The 24,711-nt window shown below is 37.4% G+C and overlaps 1 protein-coding gene across 8 annotated transcripts; it reads right to left on the minus strand.

The window, feature by feature from the left end:
* Positions 1 to 347: 347 nt before the first annotated feature.
* LOC116317935 (DNA ligase 1-like) lies at positions 348 to 21,234 on the minus strand. Of its 8 annotated transcripts, none has more exons than XM_039611059.1 (22): positions 20,619 to 21,234; positions 19,918 to 20,049; positions 18,882 to 18,944; positions 18,625 to 18,758; positions 18,453 to 18,537; positions 15,954 to 16,229; positions 15,721 to 15,806; positions 15,371 to 15,488; positions 11,482 to 11,570; positions 10,247 to 10,364; positions 9,714 to 9,902; positions 9,541 to 9,626; positions 9,193 to 9,307; positions 8,476 to 8,564; positions 8,021 to 8,138; positions 7,301 to 7,389; positions 6,134 to 6,251; positions 5,424 to 5,512; positions 5,270 to 5,296; positions 4,996 to 5,086; positions 4,200 to 4,305; positions 348 to 806 (listed from the first exon to the last, which is right to left on the minus strand). In XM_039611059.1, the coding sequence occupies exons 1-22, from the start codon at positions 20,641 to 20,643 to the stop codon at positions 644 to 646; spliced, it is 2,406 nt and encodes an 801-aa protein (XP_039466993.1). In that variant the 5' UTR covers positions 20,644 to 21,234; the 3' UTR covers positions 348 to 643. The 8 variants fall into 8 exon arrangements, with proteins under 8 accessions (XP_039466993.1, XP_039466990.1, XP_039466992.1 ...); XM_039611056.1 differs by having other exon boundaries at positions 15,894 to 16,229; positions 20,619 to 21,229; XM_039611058.1 differs by having other exon boundaries at positions 9,774 to 9,902; positions 15,894 to 16,229; positions 20,619 to 21,228.
* Positions 21,235 to 24,711: the final 3,477 nt, after the last annotated feature.

Raw genomic sequence — 24,711 nt, forward strand, 5'->3', positions numbered from 1 at the left:
GATACCCAAAGATCTATTAGCTGGGCACTTAACATATCTCTGCATGACGTGTCCTGGCTCAAGACTTTTGCACAGCACTGTAACTCTCCTTTTTTTCATTTTGTGTTTTCTCATTATGGTTGGACAAATTTCCATGAAAAACTTTTTGTCTAATTGTCTAATCTATTGTTTTTGTCTTACAAATTTTATAAAAGCTCTTGCTCCTTGGAAGCAAAACATAAAGAAATGAGCTGTGGCTCAAGACATTGCACGATGCTGTTTAAAGGCTACTTCTTACAACTATTACTACAGCTTGGGCAAAGTCTAAAGGAAACACAGTTTCATAACATTTGCACAATTTACAGATAAAAAGCATCAATATCGTTTATTCACATTTTACAGAAGAAAATACCATCTATCTGTTTCATTATAAAAACATGTAAAACAAACAAAGTAAAACATGGTAATCAACAATACTAAAGGAAACCTGAGCATAGCAAAGAAAAAGTACAGTGTATAAATGCAGCACACTTGATTTTGCAGCTTTTCTCAAAAGTAACATTCTACTCAAGAAACCTCCAGATAACGTGTGTCAGCTTGTGAATGTAAACAGCGATCTTTTAATTTATTGTCTGCAATGTCAGCTTTACAGAAGCATTAATCCTCATTTTTTAAGTTCTTTTATTTTCAAAGTGTAATACTCTTCTTTTAATTTTAAAACCTTTACTTCCATTTTTATTTTTTCCCTCTTCAGTTGATCAAGATCCATTGTATTCAAACCAGAGCTGGCTGAGGGCCCAGGCAACCGGGCCTCTGACATGTTCACACTGCAAGTCAAAAAACGCTTGTTTATGGAATTAGTTTTCATATATTTTGTCTAGAAAGAAAACATATTCTTAACAAGCAAGTTTTGCACAAGAAAATTAAGCTCATTCTAGGAAAATATGTCTAACTTTTTCTTAATAAAATATTTCAGCTCATCTTGAGCTTTATTTACCAGTTACAGGGTACAAAGCAAAAACAGCTCTACTTAAAATAACCCAGATTTTCTTAAATCTGACAAAATTGTGTTGTTTTGAGAAAAAAATCTGCCAATGGCGTAAGTAAAAGTTGTTTGGCTAAGGTCATTAAAACTAGCAAGTTAATCTAACCTTACTCCCCACCAGTGATGGGAATAACGGTGTTACAAGTAATGGAGTTACTAACGGCGTTACTTTTCTCAGTAACGAGTAATCTAACTAATTACTATTCCTATCGTTACAACGCTGTTACCGTTACTAACAAGAAAATGCGGTGCGGTCGTGTTACTATTTTTCAACAAACACACGGTTGAAGCTGTGTTCAGCTTACCGCCTCTTATATCAGTTGCACGGAAGTAGCTGTAAGTAATCTGGGTGCTACAGCTTTAAGCAGCTGCGCGCTCCCGCGGACGGCAATCACTTTCTGGCAGACAAATCACTTTTTGGCACAACACCTGGAGCTCAGGGGGGCAAAGCAGCGCATGAGTGCTGCTGTTTGACTGAGGAAGAATAAAGTAGTCATGGTAAGCCAATCACATGACCACTTCAAAAAGGTGATATATACCAGTTTTCAAATTGTGTTGATAGGCCAAGTAAAACAAGAGTCATGATAAACAATATATACGCGGCATTTTTTCCCCAATAGTTTCGTCACGTTTACTGTCTAAGGACAGCGCTAACAAGCACTCTCTGCTTATAACCAAAAAATAAAAAAACAAAACAAAAAACTGCCCGTTCGTGTTGGTGGAAAAATGCACCATGTTGACCAATCAAAAAATGATATGGGAACATGACATTTGGTTGTTTAGGAAGAGGGGGAAGTTTTAGGAGTGTCGGCGAGAGAGGGAGAGAGAGAAAGAAAGACAGCAGAAAAAGAGAGAGAGAGAGTTTTGAGATGTGAGAGATTTGTGACGTTTAGCATGTTTGGAGTGTGTAGTTAGTGTGTTGTCTTGTGTAGTTAGTGTTTTGTGTTGTGTGTCAGAACAATGAGGCATCTCCAGGTAAAAAACAGGAGTGATACACCTGCTGCTGTCAGACCTGCAGGTATAGGGCTGTGATGTTCTCATTTATAGTGGACAGAAATAATTTTTTTGGAGTGGCACAAATAATTTGTGTGGCATCTTATTTAATGCAGAACAGCTGATTGTTATATAAATAGTTTGAAATGGTTATTTTAAAAAAGGGTAAAAGGTAAATGGCTGCAAATAACTTTGTTGTTTGCAAAACTTGTACATAGGATTTTAAAATTGACAATTTATATTTGCATTTAAAGTTATGAAATATGATTCAATAAACGTGTTTGTGGTTGTTACAGTAAAAAATATAACTTTTTCTACTCAGATTTTATGTTTTTTGTCTGATTTTAGATCAATTGTGCTAATACAGTATGTCAAAATGAAAACACAACTGTAAATTCAGACATGCGAGGTTGTGCTGAAAAGAATGATACCAAACAAGACAAAGTAAATAGTTTTTAAAGGTGAAATGTAGAGGTCAAATCAAAAGTAGTCAAAAAGGGCCAATCATACCCTGCACCCCAGAGGGTTAAACATTTTTTTTAAAGTAATGCAATAGTTACTTTTCAAGTAATTAATTACTTTTAGAATCTTGTAACTCAGTTACTAACTCAGTTACTTTTTTGAAGAAGTAACTAGTAACTATAATTAATTACTTTTTCAAAGTAACTTGCCCAACACTGCTTCCCACAAAGCAAGCAGGTCTGGCCCGGATCTGGTATCAAGCCAGCACTGCTGGCTGACTTCTGGCATGATAAGACGTATGTCATCCAGATATGGGCCAGGCCTGGCATAGATGCCACTCTTTATGTGATGGCATGCCATATCTGGCTCGATTGTGGTTTGGTTTATGTTGCCCAGACTCATAGAAAACAGGTCTTCCCTGGATCCGGCATCAAGCTGGCACTTCTGACTGACTGGTGTCATGGCAGAGTGTATGTTAACCAGATGTGGGCCAGGTCTGGCAATGATGGCACTATTTATGTTCCTATTTTCCTATTTTAGTTAGAAGACCCAAATGCCACGTTGCAATACTATACAGCTATGGTAGCCAACGTTTCAAATGCCGGTTTGTAAGTGTACACTATATCCAAAACCTCCTGAGGGTTTACTCATGTTTACCACTGGGTGGCTGTAGCTCAGGAGGTAGAGCAGGTCATCTACTGATCGGCAGGTTAGTAGTTTGATCCCTGCCTCCTCCAGTCTGCGTGTGAAGACTTCAAATGTAGTTACGAAGCATTCAGTTTAGAAAAAGTGTGTGAATGTGGCATGTTGTATAGAGCACTTTGAGTAATCTGGGAGAGTAGAGAAGTGCTATATAAGAATCAATCAGGCCTTCACAGTCTGAAGAGTTTTGTCATGTTACTTTTGCACTATTATGTTCCGGCACGTTGTTATTACATGGCTTGATTAAGGTGCACATTAGGCTGACATCTGGAACCAGAGCTGAAACTGTTCTGGGCCAGCACAGGACAACCGGTGTGTCTGCAACTGGCCTTGTGCTGGCCAATGTGTGGGCCACCTCTGGCAAACCAGATCTGGGCCACCAAAGGGCCGTCATTCTTCGCGGTAGGTGGGCCATGTGTAAGCACATTGTGTGGGCCAGATCTGGGCCATAACAATTTTGCTATGTGGTTCAATTCTGATTGTGGTTCTTGAAATAAGAAAAATAATTGTTCTTATTCTGGAAGAATAACATTATCTTTCTTATTTCAAGAGTATGGAAAGGCCTTACTCTAGTTCAAGAGTAAGGCCTGTAATGGCCTGTAATAAATTAAACACAATTAAACACTAAAGTAAGAAAATAACTTTTGAAAACAGCTTGTTCAAGAAAGAATAATACTCATTATAGGTAAAGATTTTTTTTAATAATCAGGATGTCTTTCCTTGTAATAAGTCAAATTTTTTTAAGTTAATCGTAAACTTTAGACAGTTTTGTCTAATTAAAATGTATAAATCAGTTAGATGCATTTGCTAGTTTTAAGGATTATAGCCAAGCAACTTTTACTTACCCTATTGGCAGATTTTTTTTTTTCTCAAAACAAGACATTTTTGTCACATTTAGGAATATTGGGCTTATTTCAAGTAGAGCTGTTTTTGCATAAATAAATGAGGTTAAAAAAACTTTCACTACTGTGAATAAATTATAAATCTTTGCCTAAATGATATGACAGCTACATCTTACCTCATCTCTGGCCTCATGGATTGTACTTCAGCTACACTGTGGCCAGAGCAGGGGACCTCTTTATGTTGATGGTCATCTGACACAGCCAGAGGTTCACAGAAAGGACCTGTACATTTAGAAAACATATTGAGAAAAAACAAAAGAAACACACACAGTTTTTTTTCTTTTCCTTTCTCACCATCTTGCTTTTTGATTAGTGTGTTTGAGGTCACCACTGGTTTCCACTGACATCAGATCCTGAATTTACAAACTCTCTTTCATTTTCAGGCCCTGTCATCTCTTCATCTATATGCTCTGTTTCCACTGCCAGTTCCCCATCTTGATCGTCATTTGTGTACACACACACACACACACACACACACACACACACACACACACACACACACACACACACACACACACACACACACGTCTAGTTTGCTATCCTTGTGGGGACATCCCATTGACATAATGCTTTCCCTAGCTGCTTACCCTAACCATCAAAAATGAATGGCTAACCCTAAACCTAACCATAACCCAATTGTAACCCTGACACTAAAACTGACACTAAAATTTTGAGTGTAAAAATGCCTTCAACCCTGTGGGGACCAGGATTTTGGTCCCCACCACCATATTAAATTTCAGATTTACAGATTTTCAATTTACAGATTTTCAATTTTTAATTGGATTTTTATTTTCTCGACTACAAAAAACTTGATAAAAATAATAGGCACAAAATAACAACAACAACAACAAAACAGGAATGCAGAACTTTTAGTGTTTGAACAACTCAGTTCCTCTTCAGGTTCTTTCTTAACTTTCAGCTGTTTGATTGCTGTGTTTTTTGCCACATCTCTGGAATTTCTATTGACTTCAGATCTTGTCGTGTCAGGATGATGTCTAGCCTTCTGTTTCAAAGACAACCAAGAATATCTTATTATCGTTATTTATTATTTATTTTGAATGGTAAGATTGGATGGAGTAAAAGTAGATCAGGGAAAATTTTTCAGTTTTATTATCAAAATAATATTAAGGAAGATTCAGATTAATCCAGTTTTATTTATATAACATCAAACTATAAAGACAGTCACCTCATTGTTCTTTATATTGTAAAAAGCCTACAATAATACAGAGAAAACACCACCAATTAGATGACCCCCTATGAGCAAGTGCTTTAGTGACAGTGGTGTTTTAATTCATCTTTATTTTGAATGGTAAGTTTTTAACAAAATAAAACAGTCTTACCTCAGGAAGGCTATTAATGACACCCTTTACTTCTTTGATCTTTAGTGCAGGTTTCACAGGTGTTGAAATTGTGTCGGTTGTTGTCTTCTCTGACAAAAGAAGGATGATTAAAATATGAGCATACACACTTTGGGATTATTAGAATTAGTTTGATGTTTTGATGTTCAGTCTGAACTTCAGCAGATCATCTTGACCATGTCTCCATGTCTGCATTGAGTTGCTGTCATGTGATTGGCTGATTAGACTTTGGCATTAATGTGCAGCTGGACAGGTATACCAAATAAAATGGCAGTTTAGTGTCTTTGGGAAAGTAAAACTATTCATTAGAGAACACACCTGATCTGTGGGGAAATAATATTTATTCAAACTGCAAACAAAACTACTATAGTAGATGTGTGTGCATATGTGTGCTAAAACAATTGTAAATGCTGACATAAATTAAAGAAAAGCTCTTAATTTTTGCACAATCAAACCAGTGTTGTGAAGAATTTCACTCATTGTTTGGAGAACTTCAATTATCATTTCAGAACTGAGCCAAATTAACTGTACACCCACATCATCTCACATAATCAGAGGTTCATAGGATGACCCTGTAAACTTGGTAGAAAATAGATTAAAACTGGATTTAGTTTTCTTTTACTTCAACAAAAAATACACAAAATAGAAGACCAACACATCATTCAAGTGCTTTTAGTGTTTGAACAACTCACTCAGTTCCTCTTCAGGTTGTTTCTTAACATTCAGCTGTTTGATTGCTGTGTTTTTTGCCACATCTCTGGGATTTTCAGTGACTTCAGATCTTGTCGTGTCAGGATGATGTCTAGCCTTCTGTTTCAAAGACAACCAAGAATATATTAGTAGCCTTATTTATTATTTCTTTTGAATGGTAAATTTGGATGGAGAAAAGCGAAACAGGAAAATAATATGCAGTTTTATTATGAAAATCATTTTGAGCAAGATTCAGTTTAATCCAATTTTATTTATATAACATCAAACTATAAAGACAGTCACCTCATGGTGCTTTATATTGTAAAGACCCTACAATAATACAGAGAAAACACCACCAATTAGATGACCCCCTATGAGCAAGCGCTTAAGTTAAAACACCACTATCACTAATCTTATTTTGAAAGGTAAGTTTGGATGGAGTAAAATCTGACTGGGAAAATAATATGCAGTTTTATTTTGAAAGCAATTTTGAACAAGATCAGTTTGAAACATGTTCAGATGTGTGACATAGACTGAAAATACATTAGAAATATCTTTAATGTGACAACATTTCTGATTTCAAAAATATAATATGGAACAAAATATGCTGCTGCCCAGATAGCAAGGCTTTGCTTATTTCAAAATGACAATGGCAAACAACTGACTTAGCTTCTACATCTGGAAAGCTTCTAAACACACAATGAAACACTGTCACTCATGTCTTAATGCATTCTCATCTTCCAGGTAAGTAAATCTGGAAGAAGTCACTTGGATGAGTGATGAAACATTTCTCCCACTGAAAACGCTACGTCCAGATGAACAGAATCAACCTTTTGGGACTATCATTCATGTATCGGTGGCCCCACAGCTCAGATCTCAACTTTAGTGAAGCAGTGTGGGATCATCTTGTCAGAGAACAGATCAAAAGGCAGCCAACATCCAAAGAAGAGCAGCAGACCAGTAATATTTTTAACATTGTAAAGGTAAACATTCCACTGCTGGGGTTCATTTGGAACCTTAGTATTTGCCATATTAAAATTACACTTTCGACTTGATGAAAATACTGGATTAAAAGATGAAAATAATCTTAAATCAGTTGTATTTTCATGAGGGTGGAAACTACCAGCACTGTGCTGTAAAATGTTTTGAAGAAAAATCCTCCATCTTACCTCAGGAAGGCTATTAAAGACACCCTTTACTTCTTTGATATTTTGTGCAGGTTTCCCAGGTATTGAAATTGTGCTACTTATTGTCTTATCTGAAAAAAGAAAGACGATTAAAATATGAGCATTCACACTTTGGGATTATTAGAATTAGACTGATGTTGCTGTTCAGTCTGAACTTCAGCAGATCATCTTGACCATGTCTCCATGTCTGCACCGAGTTGCTGTCATGTGATTGGCTGATTAGATTTTTTGCATTAATGAGCAGTTGGACAGCAATACCAAATCAAATGGCTAGTTAGTGTCTTTGGGAAAGTAAAACTATTCGTCACAGAACACACCTGATCTGTTTTGAATACAAAGACATGGGGAAATAATATTTATTCAAACTGCAAACAAAACTACTATAGTAGTTAGCTGTATGCACATATGTGCTAAAGCATTTGTAAATGCTGACATGAAGTAAGAAAAGCTCTTAATTTTTTCACAATCAAACCAGTGTTGTGAAGAATTTCAGTCATTGTTTGGAGAACTTCAATTATCATTTCAGAACTGAGCCAAATTAAAGGTACACCCACATCATCTCACATAATCAGAGGTTCAGAGGACGAACCTGAAACTTGGTAGAAAATAGACTGAAACAGTTTTTCTTCTACTTCAACAAAAAATACACAAAATAGAAGTTCGACACAACATTCAATTGCTTTTAGTGTTTGAACAACTCACTCAGTTTCTCTTCAGGTTGTTTCTTAACATTTTGCTGTTTGATTGCTGTGTTTGTTGCAACATCTCTGTTATTTCCACTGACTTCAGATCTTGTCATGTCAGGATGATGTCTAGCCTTCTGTTTCAAAGACAACCAAGAATATATTATTATCGTTATTTATTATTTATTTTGAATGGTAAGTTTGGATGGAGTAAAAGTAGATCAGGGAAAACTTTTCGGTTTTATTATCAAAATAATTTTAAGGAAGATTCAGTTTAATCCAGTTTTATTTATATAACACCAAACTATAAAGACAGTCACCTCATTGTTCTTTATATTGTAAAAAGCCTACAATAATACAGAGAAAACACCAACAATTACATGACCCCCTATGAGCAAACGCTTTAGTGACAGTGGTGTTTTAATTCATCTTTATTTTGAATGGTAAGTTTTTAACAAAATAAAACAGTCTTACCTCAGGAAGGCTATTAACGACACCCTTTACTTCTTTGATCTTTAGTGCAGGTTTCAAGGGTGTTGAAATTGTGTCGGTTGTTGTCTTCTCTGAAAAAAGAAAGACGATTAAAATATGAGCATACACACTTTGGGATTTTTACAATTAGATTGATGTTGATGTTCAGTCTGATCTTCAGCAGATCATCTTGACCATGTCTCCATGTCTGCACCGAGTTGCTGTCATGTGATTGGCTGATTAGATTTTTTGCATTAATGAGCAGTTGGACAGCAATACCAAATCAAATGGCTAGTTAGTGTCTTTGGGAAAGTAAAACTATTCGTCACAGAACACACCTGATCTGTTTTGAATACAAAGACATGGGGAAATAATATTTATTCAAACTGCAAACAAAACTACTATAGTAGATGTGTGTGCACGTGTGCTAAAACAATTGTAAATGCTGACATAAAGTAACAAAAGCTCTTAATTTTTGCACAATCAAACCAGTGTTGTGAAGAATTTCAGTCATTGTTTGGAGAACTTCAATTATCATTTCAGAACTGAGCCAAATTAAAGGTACACCCACACTCATCTCACATAATCAGAGGTTCAGAGGACGACCCTGAAACTTGGTAGAAAATAGACTGAAACAGTTTTTCTTCTACTTCAACAAAAAATACACAAAATAGAAGTTCGACACAACATTCAAGTGCTTTTAGTGTTTGAACAACTCACTCAGTTTCTCTTCAGGTTGTTTAACATTTTGCTGTTTGATTGCTGTGTTTGTTGCAACATCTCTGTTATTTCCACTGACTTCAGATCTTGGCATGTCAGGATGATGTCTGGTCTTCTGTTTTAAAAACAATGAGGAATATTTTAGTATTTATTGTGAATAACTGGACTGTATTGGGTAAAAGCGTACATTTGTAATTTGTTTTGTATGTAATGTTGAACAATAGTATTTGCCACATTTCTAGCTTGATGACGGTGCTGGTATAGAGTAATCTCAAATCAGTGACATGCTCAAAACTTCCAGCAATGTAAAGTACAGTGAAACATTTAAATAAAAATAATCTGTCTTGCCTCAGGAAGGATGTTAACGATACCCTTTACTTCCTTCATCTCTAATGCATGTTTTCCAGGTGTTGGAATTGTACTTGTTACTCTCTCTGAAAAAAGAAGAAGTGTTTTTTTCATACACAACCAAAGTCTTTGTTATCATAACATACCAATAGGAAATATATTGAAAATGTCACCTTTGATACCACTGCTGCCAGTATGGTTAGAGGCAACAGCAGGCACAGTCTCATCCTCACCATGATCACTTTCTTCATCCTCATCTTCCTCAGTGCTAAGCTCATCATCACCAACATCATCTTCATCCATATGCTCATCTTCTTGTTCTTCATCTTCATCTTGATCTTTAACACGATCTTCCTTGTGTTCTTATCCAAAAGAAATATAAATTTTTAAAATATTACCATGTACACTGAGATTTTCATAACTACTTCTAAGCTAATGCATACTCCTTTTTCTGAACTTCATTGGTGTATTTTTTTAAACTAAAGTTTTGAAACAACTGATTAAAAATAATACTACAATGTTTGCATGCTTTTGATTCATATTTTCAAAAGTTCTCTGGTTTTGAGGTACAGATAGAAGGAACAGCAGACAATAGAAAGAGAGAAAAGAAAATAGATTGAAACTGGATTTCTTCTACTTCAACAAAAATGCACAAAATAGAAGTTCAACACAACATTCAAGTGCTTTTAGTGTTTGAACAACTTACTCAGTTCCTCTTTGGGTTCTTTCTTAACATTCAGCTGTTTGATTGCTGTGTTTGTTGCCACATCTCTGATATTTCCAATGACTTCAGGTCTTGTCGTGTCAGGATGATGTCTAGCCTTCTGTTGCAAAGATAGCCAATTATATATTAGTATCCTTATTTATTATTTCTTTTGAATGGTAAGTTTTGATAGAGTAAAAGTAGACCAGGAAAATAATATGCAGTTTTATTATGAAAATCATTTTGAGCAAAATGAAGTTTAATCCATTTCTATTTATATAGCACCAAATCATAAAAACAGTCACCTCAAGTTGCTTTATATTGTAAAGACCCTACAATAATACAGAGAAAACACCAACAATTAGACGACCCTATGAGCAAGCGCTTAAGTTAAAACACTACTATCACTAATCTTTATTTTGAGGTAAGTTTGGATGGAGTAAAAGCTGACTGGGAAAATAACAGACAGTTTTATTTTGAAAGGAATTTTAAACAAGATCAGTTTGAAACACATGTTCAAGTGTGTGACACTGGTTGAAAATGAAGGAGAAACACACAATGGAACACTGTGAGTCATGGATCGGCCGCCCCACAGCTTGGACCTCAACATTAGTGAAGCAGTGTGGGATCATCTTGTCAGAAAACAAAACAAAAGGCAGCCAACATCCAAAGAAGAGCTTTGAATGTCCTTCAAAAAGCCTGGAGAACTATTCCTGAAGACTACTTCAAGAAATGTCAAGAAAGGTGACAAAGAAAGATCAGACTGTGCTGAAGAATAAAAGGAATCATAAAAAATATTGACTTATATGTTACAATACCTTTGAGCAATACTGTGTATTTCATCCATTTAAATGAATATCATTTCTACATTCCAGCATTTAACATATTGTCTTTATTGATTATCATATTATTAATTAAATATAGATTTCCAATGATGGCCAAACAGGAAAGAATACTTTGATGAAATTATTAAAATTGTTAATTTCGTTTAAGGGTAATCAGTGATTTGTAACCAGTACTATGTTTAACATTATAAAGGTAAAAACTTAAACATTTGGTAAATTGTTTTTTATGTGGAACCATAGTATTAGCTAAATTAAAATTACATTTTCGACCTGATGACAATGCTGGATTAAAAGATAAAAGTAATCTTGAATCAGCTGTATTTTCATGAGGGTGGAAACTACCAGCACTGTAACGTGCTGTAAAAGATTTTAAAGAAAATTCCTCCATCTTACCTCAGGAAGGCTTTTAACGATACCATTAGCTTCTTTCATCTTTAGTGCAGGTTTCCCAGGTATTGAAATTGTGCTTGTTGTTGTCTTTTCTGAAAAAGGAAAAGTGATTAAAATATGAGCATGTGCACTTTGGGATTATTAGAATTAGTTTCATGTTGATGTTCAGTCTGATCTTCAGCAGATCATCTTGTCCATGTCTCCGTGTCCGTATTGAGTTGCTGTCATGGGATTGGCTGATTAGACTTTTTCATTAATGAGCAGTTGGACAGCTGTTGTCCTACTGGGAGGCTTCAATGCTCACGTGGGCAACGACAGCAAGACCTGGAGGGGTGTGACTGGCAGGAACAGCCTACTGGATCTGAACCCGAGCGCTGTTTTGTTGTTGGACTTCTGTGCAAACCACAGTTTGGCCATAACAAACACCATGTTCGAACATAAGAGTGTCCATAAGTGCGTATGGCACCAGGATGCTCTAGGCCGCAGGTCGATGATCGATTTTGTAATCGTATCATCAGACCTAAGGCCATATATTCTGGACACTCGGGTAAAGAGAGGGCTGAGCTGACAACTGATCACCACCTGGTGGTGAGTTGGATCAGGTGGCAGGGGAGGATGCTGGACAGACCTGGCACACCTAAACGTATAGTGAGGGTGTGCTCAGAATGCCTAGCAGAGGCCTGGGTCTGCGAGATCTTCAACGCACACCCCCGCAGAGCTTCAACAGCATTCCAAGAGAGATTGGGGACCAATGTTCCCTCTAATTTTTCACGTGTCTGAGCGAACACACAAACTCTCTGAGTGATCCCTTGGACCACTGTGAGCGACATCAGACGTGTGCACTGTGGTCACGCCAGCATCTAATCCATCCAAGTTACATGGTTTATTAAAATAATCAAATTACAACATTTACATTTATGTTAGACTACTTTTAATTAACTGCTTTAGCCCACTTACAATGAAAATTTAAAAAACATCCTGTTCATGACCTGTGTAGTATGTTAACACTATTGGAAGTAAAAATAACTTGAACTCCAATTTTGAAAACACAACTTTCTTTCTTTTTAAAAAAAGCTCTGACTTGTATTATGAGTCTGTGGTCTGGGAGAGAGTCCTGTAACTCTGTCTGCCAAATACAGTATATAATGACCAATGCTGGGCAATTAATTATATAGTTACTTCTTCAAAAAAGTAACTCAGTTTGGCAAACAAAGTTTTTTGCAGCTATTTTTTTTTAAATGCAGCCAAGGCATTTTTAAATAAACATTTCAAACTATTTACAGAACATTCAGTTGTTCTGCATCAAATCTGATGCCACACAAATCATTTGTGCCACTCCAAAAAATTATTTCTGTCCCCTATGAGATAAAGGAGAACAACAGCCTGATACCTGCAGGCCTGACAACAGGAGATGTATCACTCCTGTAACACCTGTAACATTCAGCAGTCGCGTCATTGTTCTGACACACACAGCAAAACTACACTACACACTAACTACACACTAGCTACACAAGATTTGCGCTAAACGTCTCAAATCTCTCACATCTCAGAACACCGCCGTCACTCCTAAAACTTCCCCCCGTTTCTTAACAACTAGATGCCACGTTGCCATATCATTTTTTGATTGGTTGACACGGTACTTTTTTCGACCAATGGGAAAGGGTGGGGGGTTTTTGGTTTTGTTTTTGCTCACAGGCGGAGAGTGCTTTCGAGCCTTTTTTCTTATAAAACGCCTTTTTTACCGTTTCTTCCCGCAGTAAATATAAACAACGACAGTATTCATGAAGAAAACCAAACACTGCATATTTTTTTTTAATCATAACTCTGGTTTTACGTGGCCTATCAACACAATTTAAAAACTGGTATAAAGTCCACACTTTTTCCGTCAATTGTTCCATCTGTCCTGCTCACATCTCCAATGGTTGTAAATGTTGTCATTAACGTGGCTTCACTCCACGTCAGCCACGCCGCTTTGCCAGCTAAAACACCGGTGTCGGCACATAAGGACGCTGTCATAGCCTGTCAGCCACGTTGATTAGCTGCGTATATACAAATGTAAATCGCACTATTGGCTGGACTATAGGATAAGGTAGCATCGTTCTAATACAATATGGGAGCAGCCAGTCACTCACTGACCAACACTGCAAAACAGAATTGTTAAAGTATTAATTTTAATTTCAATTCAGTCTAATTTTTTTTGTGCGCAACACAGATTTTCTGTGCGCAGAGACCGTGCCAGCAGTGCGCAATTGCGCACGTGCGCAGCTTAGAGGGAACATTGCTGGGGACATTGAGTCCGAATGAACCATGTTCAGCATCTCCATAGCCAAAGCTGCTGCACTGAGCTGTGGCCACAAGGTGGTTGGTGCCTGTTGTGGTGGTAATCCCCGAACCAAATGGTGGACAACAGAGGTGAAGGGAGCCACCAAGCTGAAGAAGGAGTCCTATCGGGCTTGGTTAGCCTGGGGGGCTTCGGAGGCAGCTGATAGGCACCGACGGGCCAAGCGGAACACGGTGCAGGCAGTAGTTGAAGCAAAAACTCGGGTGTGGGAGGAGTTCGGAGAGGCCATGGAAAAAGACTTTCAGACTGCCTCCAAGAGATTCTGGCAAACCATCAGGTGACTCAGGAGGGGAAAGCGGAGTTCTACTCGCACTATGTATAGTGCAGGTGGAGCACTGCTGACTTCAACTGAGAAAACTGTCGGGCGGTGGAAGGAATACTTCGAGGACCTGTGTGGAGATCAGGGGCAGTACCCCTGGACTGGCAGACCGGGGTGGTGGTTCCCATCTTTAAGAAAGGGGACTGGAAGGTGTGCTCCAACTATAGGGGAATCACACTCCTCAGCTTCCCTGGGAAAGTCTATGCCATGCTGCTGGAAAGGAGAGTCTGTCCGTTAGTCGAACCTTGGATACAGGAGGAACAATGCGATTTTCGTTCTGGTCGTGGAACACTGGATCAGCTCTTTATCCTCTCAAGGATACTTGAGGGTGCATGGGAGTTTTCCCAACCAGTCTACATGTGTTTTGTGGACTTGGAGAAGGCATGCGACCATGCCACTCTGTGTGTCCTGTGGGGGTGCTCCGGGAGTATGGGGTGTCTGGCCCATTGCTACCCACCATTCGATCCTGATAAAACCATTGCAAGAGCTTGGGTCGCATAGCCGGGAATAAGTCGGACTCGTTCCTGGTGGGTGATGTCACCGAGTCTGTTTGTAATTTTTATGGACACAATTTCTAGGCGCAGCCAAGTGGCAGAAGGCTTTCACTTGGGCGGTCTCAGAGTCTCATCTTTGCTTTTCGTGGATAATGTGGTTCTGTTGGCTTCATCAGGTGATGGCCTCCAGCTCGCTTTGGAACGGTTCGCAGCCGAGCGTAAAGAGGTGGAAATGATAATCAGCACCTCCAATTCTGAGGCCATGGTCCTCAGCCGGAAAAGGGTGGAGTGTCCACTCCGGGTCAGGGACGAGTTCCTGCCCCAAGTGGAAGAGTTTAAGTATCTCGTGGCAGAAATGGGCTTCCTCCAAAGGTTGTCTGGCCTCTCACTTAGAGATAGGGTGAGAAGTTCAGCCATCCGGGAGGGGCTAACAGTAGAATCGCTGCTCCTTCACTTCGAAAGTGCATAAAATAAGAAAAGCTCCTAATTTTTGCACAATCAAACCAGTGTTTTGAAGGATTTCACTCATTGTTTGGAGAAGATCAATTATCATTTCAGAACTGAGCCAAATTAAAGGTACACCCACATCATCTCACATAATCCGAATTTTAAAGAAGGACGACCCTGTAAACTTGGTAGAAAATAGATTGAAACTGTTTTTCTTCTACTTCAACAAAAAACACACAAAATAGAAGTTCGACACAACATTCAAGTGCTTTTAGTGTTTGAACAACTCACTCAGTTTCTCTTCAGGTTGTTTCTTAACATTTTGCTGTTTGATTGCTGTGTTTTTTGCCACATCTTTGTTATTTCCACTGACTTCAGATCTTGGCATGTCAGAATGATGTCTAGTCTTCTGTTTTAAACACAATGATGACTATATTAGAATTTATTGTGAATAACTGGACTGTATTGGGTAAAAGCGTACATTTGTAATATGTTTTGTATGTCATGTTGAACAATAGTATTTGCCACATTTCTAGCTTGATGACGGTGCTGGTATAGAGTAATCTCAAATCAGTGACATATTCAAAACTTCCAGCAATGTAAAGTACAGTGAAACATTTAAATAAAATAATCTATCTTGCCTCAGGAAGGATGTTAACGATACCCTTTACTTCTTTCATCTCTAATGCATGTTTTCCAGGTGTTGGAATTGTAGGTGTTACTCTCTCTGAAAAAAGAAGTAGAGTTATTTTCATACACAAACAAGGTCTTTGTCATCCTAACATACCAATAGGAAATATATCAGAAATGTCACCTTTGATACCACTGCTGTCAGTATGGTTAGAGGCAACAGCAGGCACAGTCTCATCCTCACCATTATCACTTTCTTCATCCTCATCATCCTCAGTGCTACGCTCATCGTTACCTACATCATCTTCATCCATATGCTCATCTTCTTGTTCTCCATCCTCATCTTCATCTTCAACAGGATCTTCCTCGCTTTCTTCTTCTTCAGAAGAGATATAAATCTGTGTAGCTTTTTTATCTTCATTTTTCTTAGTGCCCTGCTCATTGTCCCATACATAATCTTCATCCATATCCTCATCATCCTCTTCTCCATCCTCATCTTCATCATGATCTTCCTTGCGTTCTTTCAAGAGATAGAAATATTTAAAATATTACAACGTACACTGAGGTCAAAGGAGTTTGCAAAGAAAAGCGTCTGGACTTCTTTAAGTTGCTTGAAGACGTTTCACCTCTCATCCGAGAAGCTTCTTCAATTCTAAGGTCAAATGGCGAGTCCCAGATTTAAACCCAGTGGGAGTATCCCCCCAAGGAGGACAAGGACCCCCTGGTGATCCTCTAATCACATGCGCCAAGGTGTGTGGCGGGTGTGGGACCTAATCAGCCAGGGTTTCGGGTGAGCTCATGTGAAACCTGGCCCCACCTTGTCATGTGAATTCCTGAGGTCAGATGGCCCAGGATGTGAGTGGGCGTTAAGGCGTCTGGGAGGAACTCAAAACTGGATTATAGATGGCAGACAGTTGGTGTCGTAAACCACCGCCTCTGTTCAAAGATGGTCGCTCACAGTGGACATAGATGGCCTCTTTCACTCCTCTTTCAAACCATCTGTCCTCTCTGTCCAAAATGTGAACATTGGCATCCTCGGAAGAGTGACCTTTATTCCGAGGATGCCAATGTTCACATTTTGGACAGAGGACAGATGGTTTGAAAGAGGAGTGAAAGAGGCCATCTATGTCCACTGTGAGCGACCATCTTTGAACAGAGGCGGTGGTTTACGACACCAACTGTCTGCCATCTATAATCCAGTTTTGAGTTCCTCCCAGACGCCTTAACGCCCACTCACATCCTGGGCCATCTGACCTCAGGAATCACATGACAAGGTGGGGCCAGGTTTCACAATGAGCTCACCCAAACCCTGGCTGATTAGGTCCCACACCCGCTTTCACACCTTGGCGCATGTGATTAGAGGATCACCAGGGGGTCCTTTGTCCTCCTTGGGGATACTCCCACTGGGTTTAAATCTGGGACTCTCGGCCATTTGACCTTAGAACTGAAGAAGCTTCGGATGAGAGGTGAAACGTCTTCAAGCAACTTAAAGAAGTCCAGACGCTTTTCTTTGCAAACTCCTTTGACTACGATGACCTGGATGACTGAGAACCTTCACAGACAATGTACACTGAGATTTTTGTTACTTTTTCTCAGCTTCAATTCAATTTCCACACAAGTGCCGCATTGCGGGATTACAACAATAGAAGAACAAAGAAAATACAGTTATCATTACAGAATAATTACAGGTAAGTGGCGTGGCACAAGCGCGAACCAGGTAGAAGTTAAAATCTAATTTGTTTCGAAGGCTAGTTTAAACAGCTGGATTTTTAAACGTGACTTGAAATATTGAATGGATTCCGATGCACGGACATCAATCGGCAGGCTATTCCAAAGTTTAGGTGCAGCAATAGCAAAAGCAACCCCCCCCCCTAGTCTTCCATCTGGAAATTGGTTGCACTAAGAGCCATTGGTTAGAGGATCTAAGTGCTCTCTTGGGGGATATATAGGTCAAGGAGATCGATTAACCCTAGAACACTATCACCGGGTGATTTACACCCGAGCAAATACATTTACATGATTTCTCTCTCCTGCAGCTGTTTGCATGTCAAGGAGCCTGTGCCTTCACCAGGGAAGTCTCAAATGTCCCAGGAATGGGTGGACCAAAGACCAGCTTTCCAGAGTCATTATTTTGTTTTAGGAGGGGTTTTTTTTTCATTTTGTTAGACATGGCACAGTTGAAAGTAAAAGAAGACCACTCTAATTTGTCATGTGTTGTCATATTTTGATATATTTGATTACTTTTTATTGGTTATATTATATCGGGTAAAAATCACCCGGCATTAGTGATTGTGTTACTATTTATAGCGATAGTGTTCTAGGGTTAAGTAGCTGGGCGCCAAGTAAAATTTTAAAAGTGTACAAAAGGATTTTAAAAACGATACGGTATTTGACAGGGAGCCAGTGAAGGTTGGCTAAGACAGATGTAATATGATTATGTCTTCTGGTGCCGCTTAAAAGACGTGTAATTTTGGACAAGTTGCAGGCGTTGGATGAGGGAAAGTTGAAGGCCTAGATACAGAGAATTGCAACAGAGTGTTTTTCTATGCAAATAGAATAGAATAGAGTTTTTTTTCTATGCAAACACTCTGTTTTTTCTCAACTCCTGTAGGGTATTTGTCAAAACTACTGAAGTTTTGAAAGAGGTTATTAAAAATAATATAATAATGTTTGCATGCTTTTGGTTCATATTCTCAAACATTCTCTGGTTTTGAGGCACAGATCGAAGAAAGAGCAGACAAACCTGTGAAGAGTTCCTGGGACTCAAGGTCTGATGATTGTCTTTTTCTTTTCTTTTGTCTATATCCTGTAGTGGTTAGGTAACCTTTCTGTGATAAGTTAATTCAGCAGTTTATTTAGTGAAATCTGATTTTTGTAGATTCATAGAAAAGCAAAAAAAAAAAAAAAAAAAGTACCTTGAACCAAAAGTGCAGAGGAGCTTTCTTGTGGTAAATAGATGACTTCCATTTTCTACATGAGTCTTTTCCTGCAAGCTTCTCAAACTCAGGTGGACTGTAAAAGGAGCCTTCAAACTCAATACAATCCTTACCTATAGTTATAAAGAAAAAATTAATCATTTTCATGAAAAATTATTTATTGATTTATTTATTTATATATTTCACTGTATGTACAACATAGAAAAGGAAAGACTGGTAAGACTGTATGCACGTACCTTTTCTCAACTTCTCTACATCCATCCAACCCTTTTTGGTTCCACATTTTACACGCCAGAGGTCTGTTTTTTGCAACACCAATAAAAGAAGAAGTAATTTCTCCATTTAAAAAATATTGTGCATATATTTTCATGGTCAATGTACAATGTACTATTAATTTGCAATTCTAGAAGTTGTATAAAGAGAGATGCCAGTTGTGGGAGTATTTCCTACTTTCATTGTAATAGTTGTGATAATGCAAATATTTATAATTCAATTCATTTTTATTTATATAGCACCAAATCACAACAACAGTCACTTCAATGCATTATATTGGAAGATACAGACCCTGCAATAATACAGAGAAAACCCCAACAATCAGATAACCCCCTATGAGCAGGCACTTTGGTGACAGTGGCAAGGAAAAACTTTTTAACAAGAAGACTCGGGCAGAACCAGGCACAGAGAGGGTCAGCCATTCTGTCACGACCAGTTGGGGTGAGGGAGGGAGACAGGACAAAAGACATGCTGTGGAGCTGGTTCTTCATTAGATGATGCTGCCTAATTGAAGTGAAAATGTTGCCTGTCTTATTGTCACTTTGGATGAAAACTTGAAATACATCAGTTTGCTCCATTTTCCAACAATCTTTTGGGGGTTTTTTTCCCTTAAATTTTTATTTTAATAAAGCCAAAAATATTCTCCAGTGAAGGTATGATGCGATGCTAAGATCCCTGGAGAGTTTCCTAAATCTATATCTGCCAAAATCATGCAATCACGTAAAATCATTTTAATGTAATTATGCATGTCTTTATCTGAAGGAACAAAAGAAAGGCAGTTTCATTTAGGTAGTCTTGACTTGTGAAGAATTCACGCATGCATATATATATACATATGCATTTAAACAACTAGGAGGACAATAAAGAATAGGAAACCCTCAAAACTGTCATGTCTCATTATAGCCTGCAACTTCAACAGCTTCAGAAAAATTCTACTGCTTACACAGAAATATATTTTAATAAATAGATCTTCAGGGTAAAATGACCCGAAGGACTTACTCTTTTCATCTTTATCATCCGTGACTCTCTTTCTTTTCTTATGGCTAGTTCTTCCTTCTTCCTTTTCGTTGTCCTTGTCTTTTTTCCAAAAAAGTTCTGGGAACAGACTGCTCTCCATTTTGTAATTGTAATCTATCAACACAGATAAATAAAAAAAGTTGTTGTTATTGTTTATAAAAAATGCACCACACTATGTGGCATTTTTTATATGAGATAAATCTTGCATTTTCTATTAGCTTTTAACATTTTAGTCTAATTGTAAATAATTCTGTTGTTCCTCTGCGGGTGACAGACTAAGGAAGGAAGGAAAAACTGCCTGTGTAGGCAATGAGACTGAAAACATCTGAATACAAAGATGAAGTCTCGGTACTTTTATCCATATTATCCATATAGTTTAGCCGTTTAGACTTAACTGCTATCACTATCCAAATCAACAAATCCACTGTATACATAAATCCCCCCTATATATAGAGTGTGTGTGTGTGTGTGTGTGTGTGTGTGTGTGTGTGTGTGTGTGTGTAAACAAAGTTACATTCTGTAATTACAATAACAATGAGGTCAAAAACAGCAGCAACCACAGGAGAGCAAATAGTCAGACATCTATGCATCAGTTCTAGTAATCATACATCCATTATCCATGTATAAAAACACAACTTGTTTTAAAAAGAACAGAGAGGTGAAACACCGGAGTAGGGACTTACCTCTGTCGCCGACTAAATAACACATGATTTTCCAGAACAGGAAAATGAAACTTAACTTTTCAGTTACACTGGAAAAAATAAACACTCCCACCCGTTAAGGTGTGTACATTGACTTCCGGTAAAGACGGCAAGTTTTACAGGTAAGACGATTTAAACTGACATTTACAGTCGCTATTTATATATGGAGAGAAACCTCAAAACGGTTGCAAGTGCACGTACGGTATGATTTACAAATGTGTATAATATGTATAATTTTGAGACAAATTTCACACTGCCAGCTTCGCCGAGATCCGCAAACTTATGCTGTGTTCATGTCCCAGTGTAAAACTGGGACATCTGAGTTTCCTCCATATACCTGCATTTTGTTTATTCATTTATTCAAATAAAGTGATGGTTCCTTTTTCTAAATACAGCAGAAAATGTGATTTACCAATTACAGACAGTACACAGTTGCCTATATAATAATCTGCTGCTACATGCTGGACGATCTTCTGGTGGGAAAAGTCATTCAGTGCTCGGCTGCAGAACACAACATCACTGTGGATCATCCTCTGGACCAAACATATGCTAACTAATCTCTTTATATTTTTGAATATAAATATAACCCAAGAAATGTGGAATAACACTGATGCTAATTGTCCTTTCTCTAATTAAAGCAGGCTAACATTAATGTTAGCATAATAAATAACCAAGGACATTTGAGCGTGTAGCAGGCTACTGTGTAGTGTCTGTAATTGGTAAATCTATGTTTTCCAGTAAAGTGGCCAAGACCTGATCTGTTTATTTAGAAAAAAAACCCCGTCTAATTTATTTGAGAAATACAGTGGAAAATTATATGTCTCAGTTTTACACTGGGGCTGAACGTCACGTTTGTGCCTCAACTACCCAGTAGCCTATGCATATTTCTCTCCATATCCATGTAACAAGATACATCCACATTAAAGGAGCATGTAAAGGCTGCAAACTGAGCGAAAGTTTCTTCATCTGAGCAACCTCTGAACCATAATGTGGTTACTCCGATTTAATTTTTTATGTAAAATGAACTGTTGTGACCGGTCAGAATTGGCCTATGATAACTTTATAAATCTTGCCTTTTAGTTATTTAGACGTGAATTTATTAACTTATTTAATAGTAATAGTAAAGGAAAGCCAAGATGTCTAGGCAGGGTGGCACACCTCTTCAGTGAAGTAGGTGAAATTCTCCTAAATGTAAATGGAGTCAACAAAATAGCCACAAAAACACTTAAAAACTCTTCTAAGAAAACAAAGAGTAGCTGATTTTTACAAGTCTTATGGTAGAAGAACTGTATTAAAAAAAAAACTGTGGCAGTACAGTGTGCTGATCACAGCATGCACTAAGAAAATCTACTGGAGCTCACATTAGAAATGATTTTGTTGTGGTTTTTTCACCTATGCTGAGCCAGTACACAGACTTTAAGATCCCTCACCTACTGAGTTTCACTTTAACCCCCGAGTATACTCATTTTACTTTCACCCACAATCTAGGCAACAGAAAACAGTTATTTTTTAAACTCCCTTTTCACTGCAGGTGTCCTATGTAACATATTCAGTCAAAGTACATTCATTAGAATTAAATGTGAAATTTTTTTATTATCATGTACTAATAGTATTTTATTCTTATATTAATATAATATACCAAGGTTCAGTTACCTTTGTACAAATACGATTAGTTGAATTGTGCTCTAAGGAGCTTATTTTTACTTTCATACTTTGAGTACATTTCAGAGCCTGTACGTTTTCACTTTTACAGTACGGAACGCTATCAAACATGGATTGGTTATATATTTCAATTCAATTCATTTTTATTTATTTAAGTGCATTATCACAACAACAACAATTGCCTCAAGGCACTTTATATTGTAAGGTAATAATAAGCATACTGTCTGTTTGCACATATTTCAGTGAATATTCCTATAAAGAAATGAGCTGTGCTTGAACCACAAAACACCCTATTTTTTATGCATTTAATTGATACAATTTATAAGTTTTACATTTAACATATTGTTTTTTTTTTTTAACTAAAATAACTTTCTTGATCAATTACAGTCACAATCATTAAAAAAAGGAGTAACACAGTAAATGTTGAATTCAATGTTTTTTTCCTGCTTAACACAGAAACCCATGTCATGAAGCTCCTGGAACACAATTTTTATGTTGACGTTAATACCAGAGGATGCTCGGTACTCTGCAGTTACTGATAAGCGAGACATGACTACATATTGCTGTGAAGTAATTTAACAATGGACCATATCATCTCATAGCTTGCAATAGCACTTTAATCCTGCCACTATTTTTTTCTTAGCATTTTTACAGTTACTTTACCTAGTTACCTGAGGAGAATCTTTAATGCTATGGTAACACTTTCTAATTATTGGATGATACATTTGAATCACATTTTTAATGAAAAAGCTGAAAATATATATATTTTTAATTATGTTTTGTGCTGATAGTTTTGCTTGATGTACATTTGAGGCTGAAGACCACTATATTTCACTATTCTTTGATGTGAGTGTCTTGCTTGCAGGGATATGAATACCAGTTTGGTTCATAATCAGAATCATAAGATTCTGAATTGACCTCATCTTCATCCTCCTCTGTGATCAAATTGAGCCTCCAGGAGTGTCAGCTGTTTACTCCTGCTGCTCATTTTGTAAAACAGGTGAGTATATCATATGTAGCTGCAGTGGGTGGAGTTTTTGTCTTTGGGAACAGAAAAGGTTCCCATCAAAAGTCATAATAACACCTGCATTCTCACACTTTATATAAGGTCAATAAGGTGTGTGTGTTTTGTGGTGAAGTATGTCTCCCAGCTGCAAAGAAACAAATAGTATTTGACACTTCAAACCCTTTTCCCCCACTTTGACTACAAGTTCAAATTGACATGATAAGTATCTATGTAACATAAACAAGCCAAGCAAGATTCATATTAAAAAAATGCTTTTAGCTATTATTTATTTTACATTTTTTTAACATTTCAAAATAGGTCAATTTGACCCACAACATAATAGGCCAAGACAAAATGCCAGGGGGACTCTCAATCCCACCTGTCTCGATAGACTTTATCCATTGCTAATTGCTTAAATGTATAATGTTTATCATATATCAATGTACACAATAGCTTTCCTTCAGTTAAAAGAAAAAAAGAAAGAAAGAAAGAAAGAAAGGCACTTACCTCCTTGCAAAGGCACCTTAAGACCTGATTTTAAAGACTCCCAAGTCAGAGCTTAGAGTTAAACAACCACCAGAGGTCTCTGTAGTGTCCAACTTCAGTTCACTGAGGATATACTGACTATGATCAGACTACTTGTCACATTAGAAAGGTAAGCAAGGCCTGGCATTTAAAAACAGCTGCTTTCTGATGAAGTTCAAATGATTATTTCTCCAAAATTAATTTGTCTTTTGTATTTTTAGTCTTGTCATTCTTTCTTTTATTCACACAAGCCATTTCCATTGTTATATTAGTGTCAAGTGAAACCACAATGGACCAAAAACATTCAATTTATTCATAAATTTATATTTTTATGTATATTTTGCCTTCAGACTTTCATTTATTTTCAGTCCACTCCTGTTACCTGACCATTTTCAGAGGAATACTTTTTTATTTGTTAAGCCACATAAAACTGACCTATGAATTATTTAAACATAAAAAAGATACTTAACATAAGTGATGAGCCAGTATTGTATTGACAAAAACAAACAACTGTCTTTAGGCACTTTGTTACTACCAGTCAAAAGCACAGAGCCTGTTCCTATTTATTTAGTTGACTCTATGAAAAATGTCAACAATAACAAAGTTTAACAGGCATAAAAAATATTTATGCACCAACAGGGTGATTCCCAAAGAGCTATTAAATTACAATTTGGTATATCTTGGCATGTCATGCAGTTTGCGTTGAAAAATGTGATGAAAAATTGGACTAGTAGAGGAAAGAATACGTTGTTTCAAGCCCGAAAAACACTATCTACACCAGATGAGCAGCATCTGAAAGTCAACTCCTTAAAGAACAAGAAAAAAGCAAAGACCTGACACAGGACCTGAGAGATCTACTGTTCACTGAAGCCACATCAGAAA

This window comes from Oreochromis aureus, linkage group 4, assembly GCF_013358895.1.
Source record: "Oreochromis aureus strain Israel breed Guangdong linkage group 4, ZZ_aureus, whole genome shotgun sequence".
In the NCBI taxonomy this organism is placed as follows: Eukaryota; Metazoa; Chordata; class Actinopteri; order Cichliformes; family Cichlidae; genus Oreochromis; species Oreochromis aureus.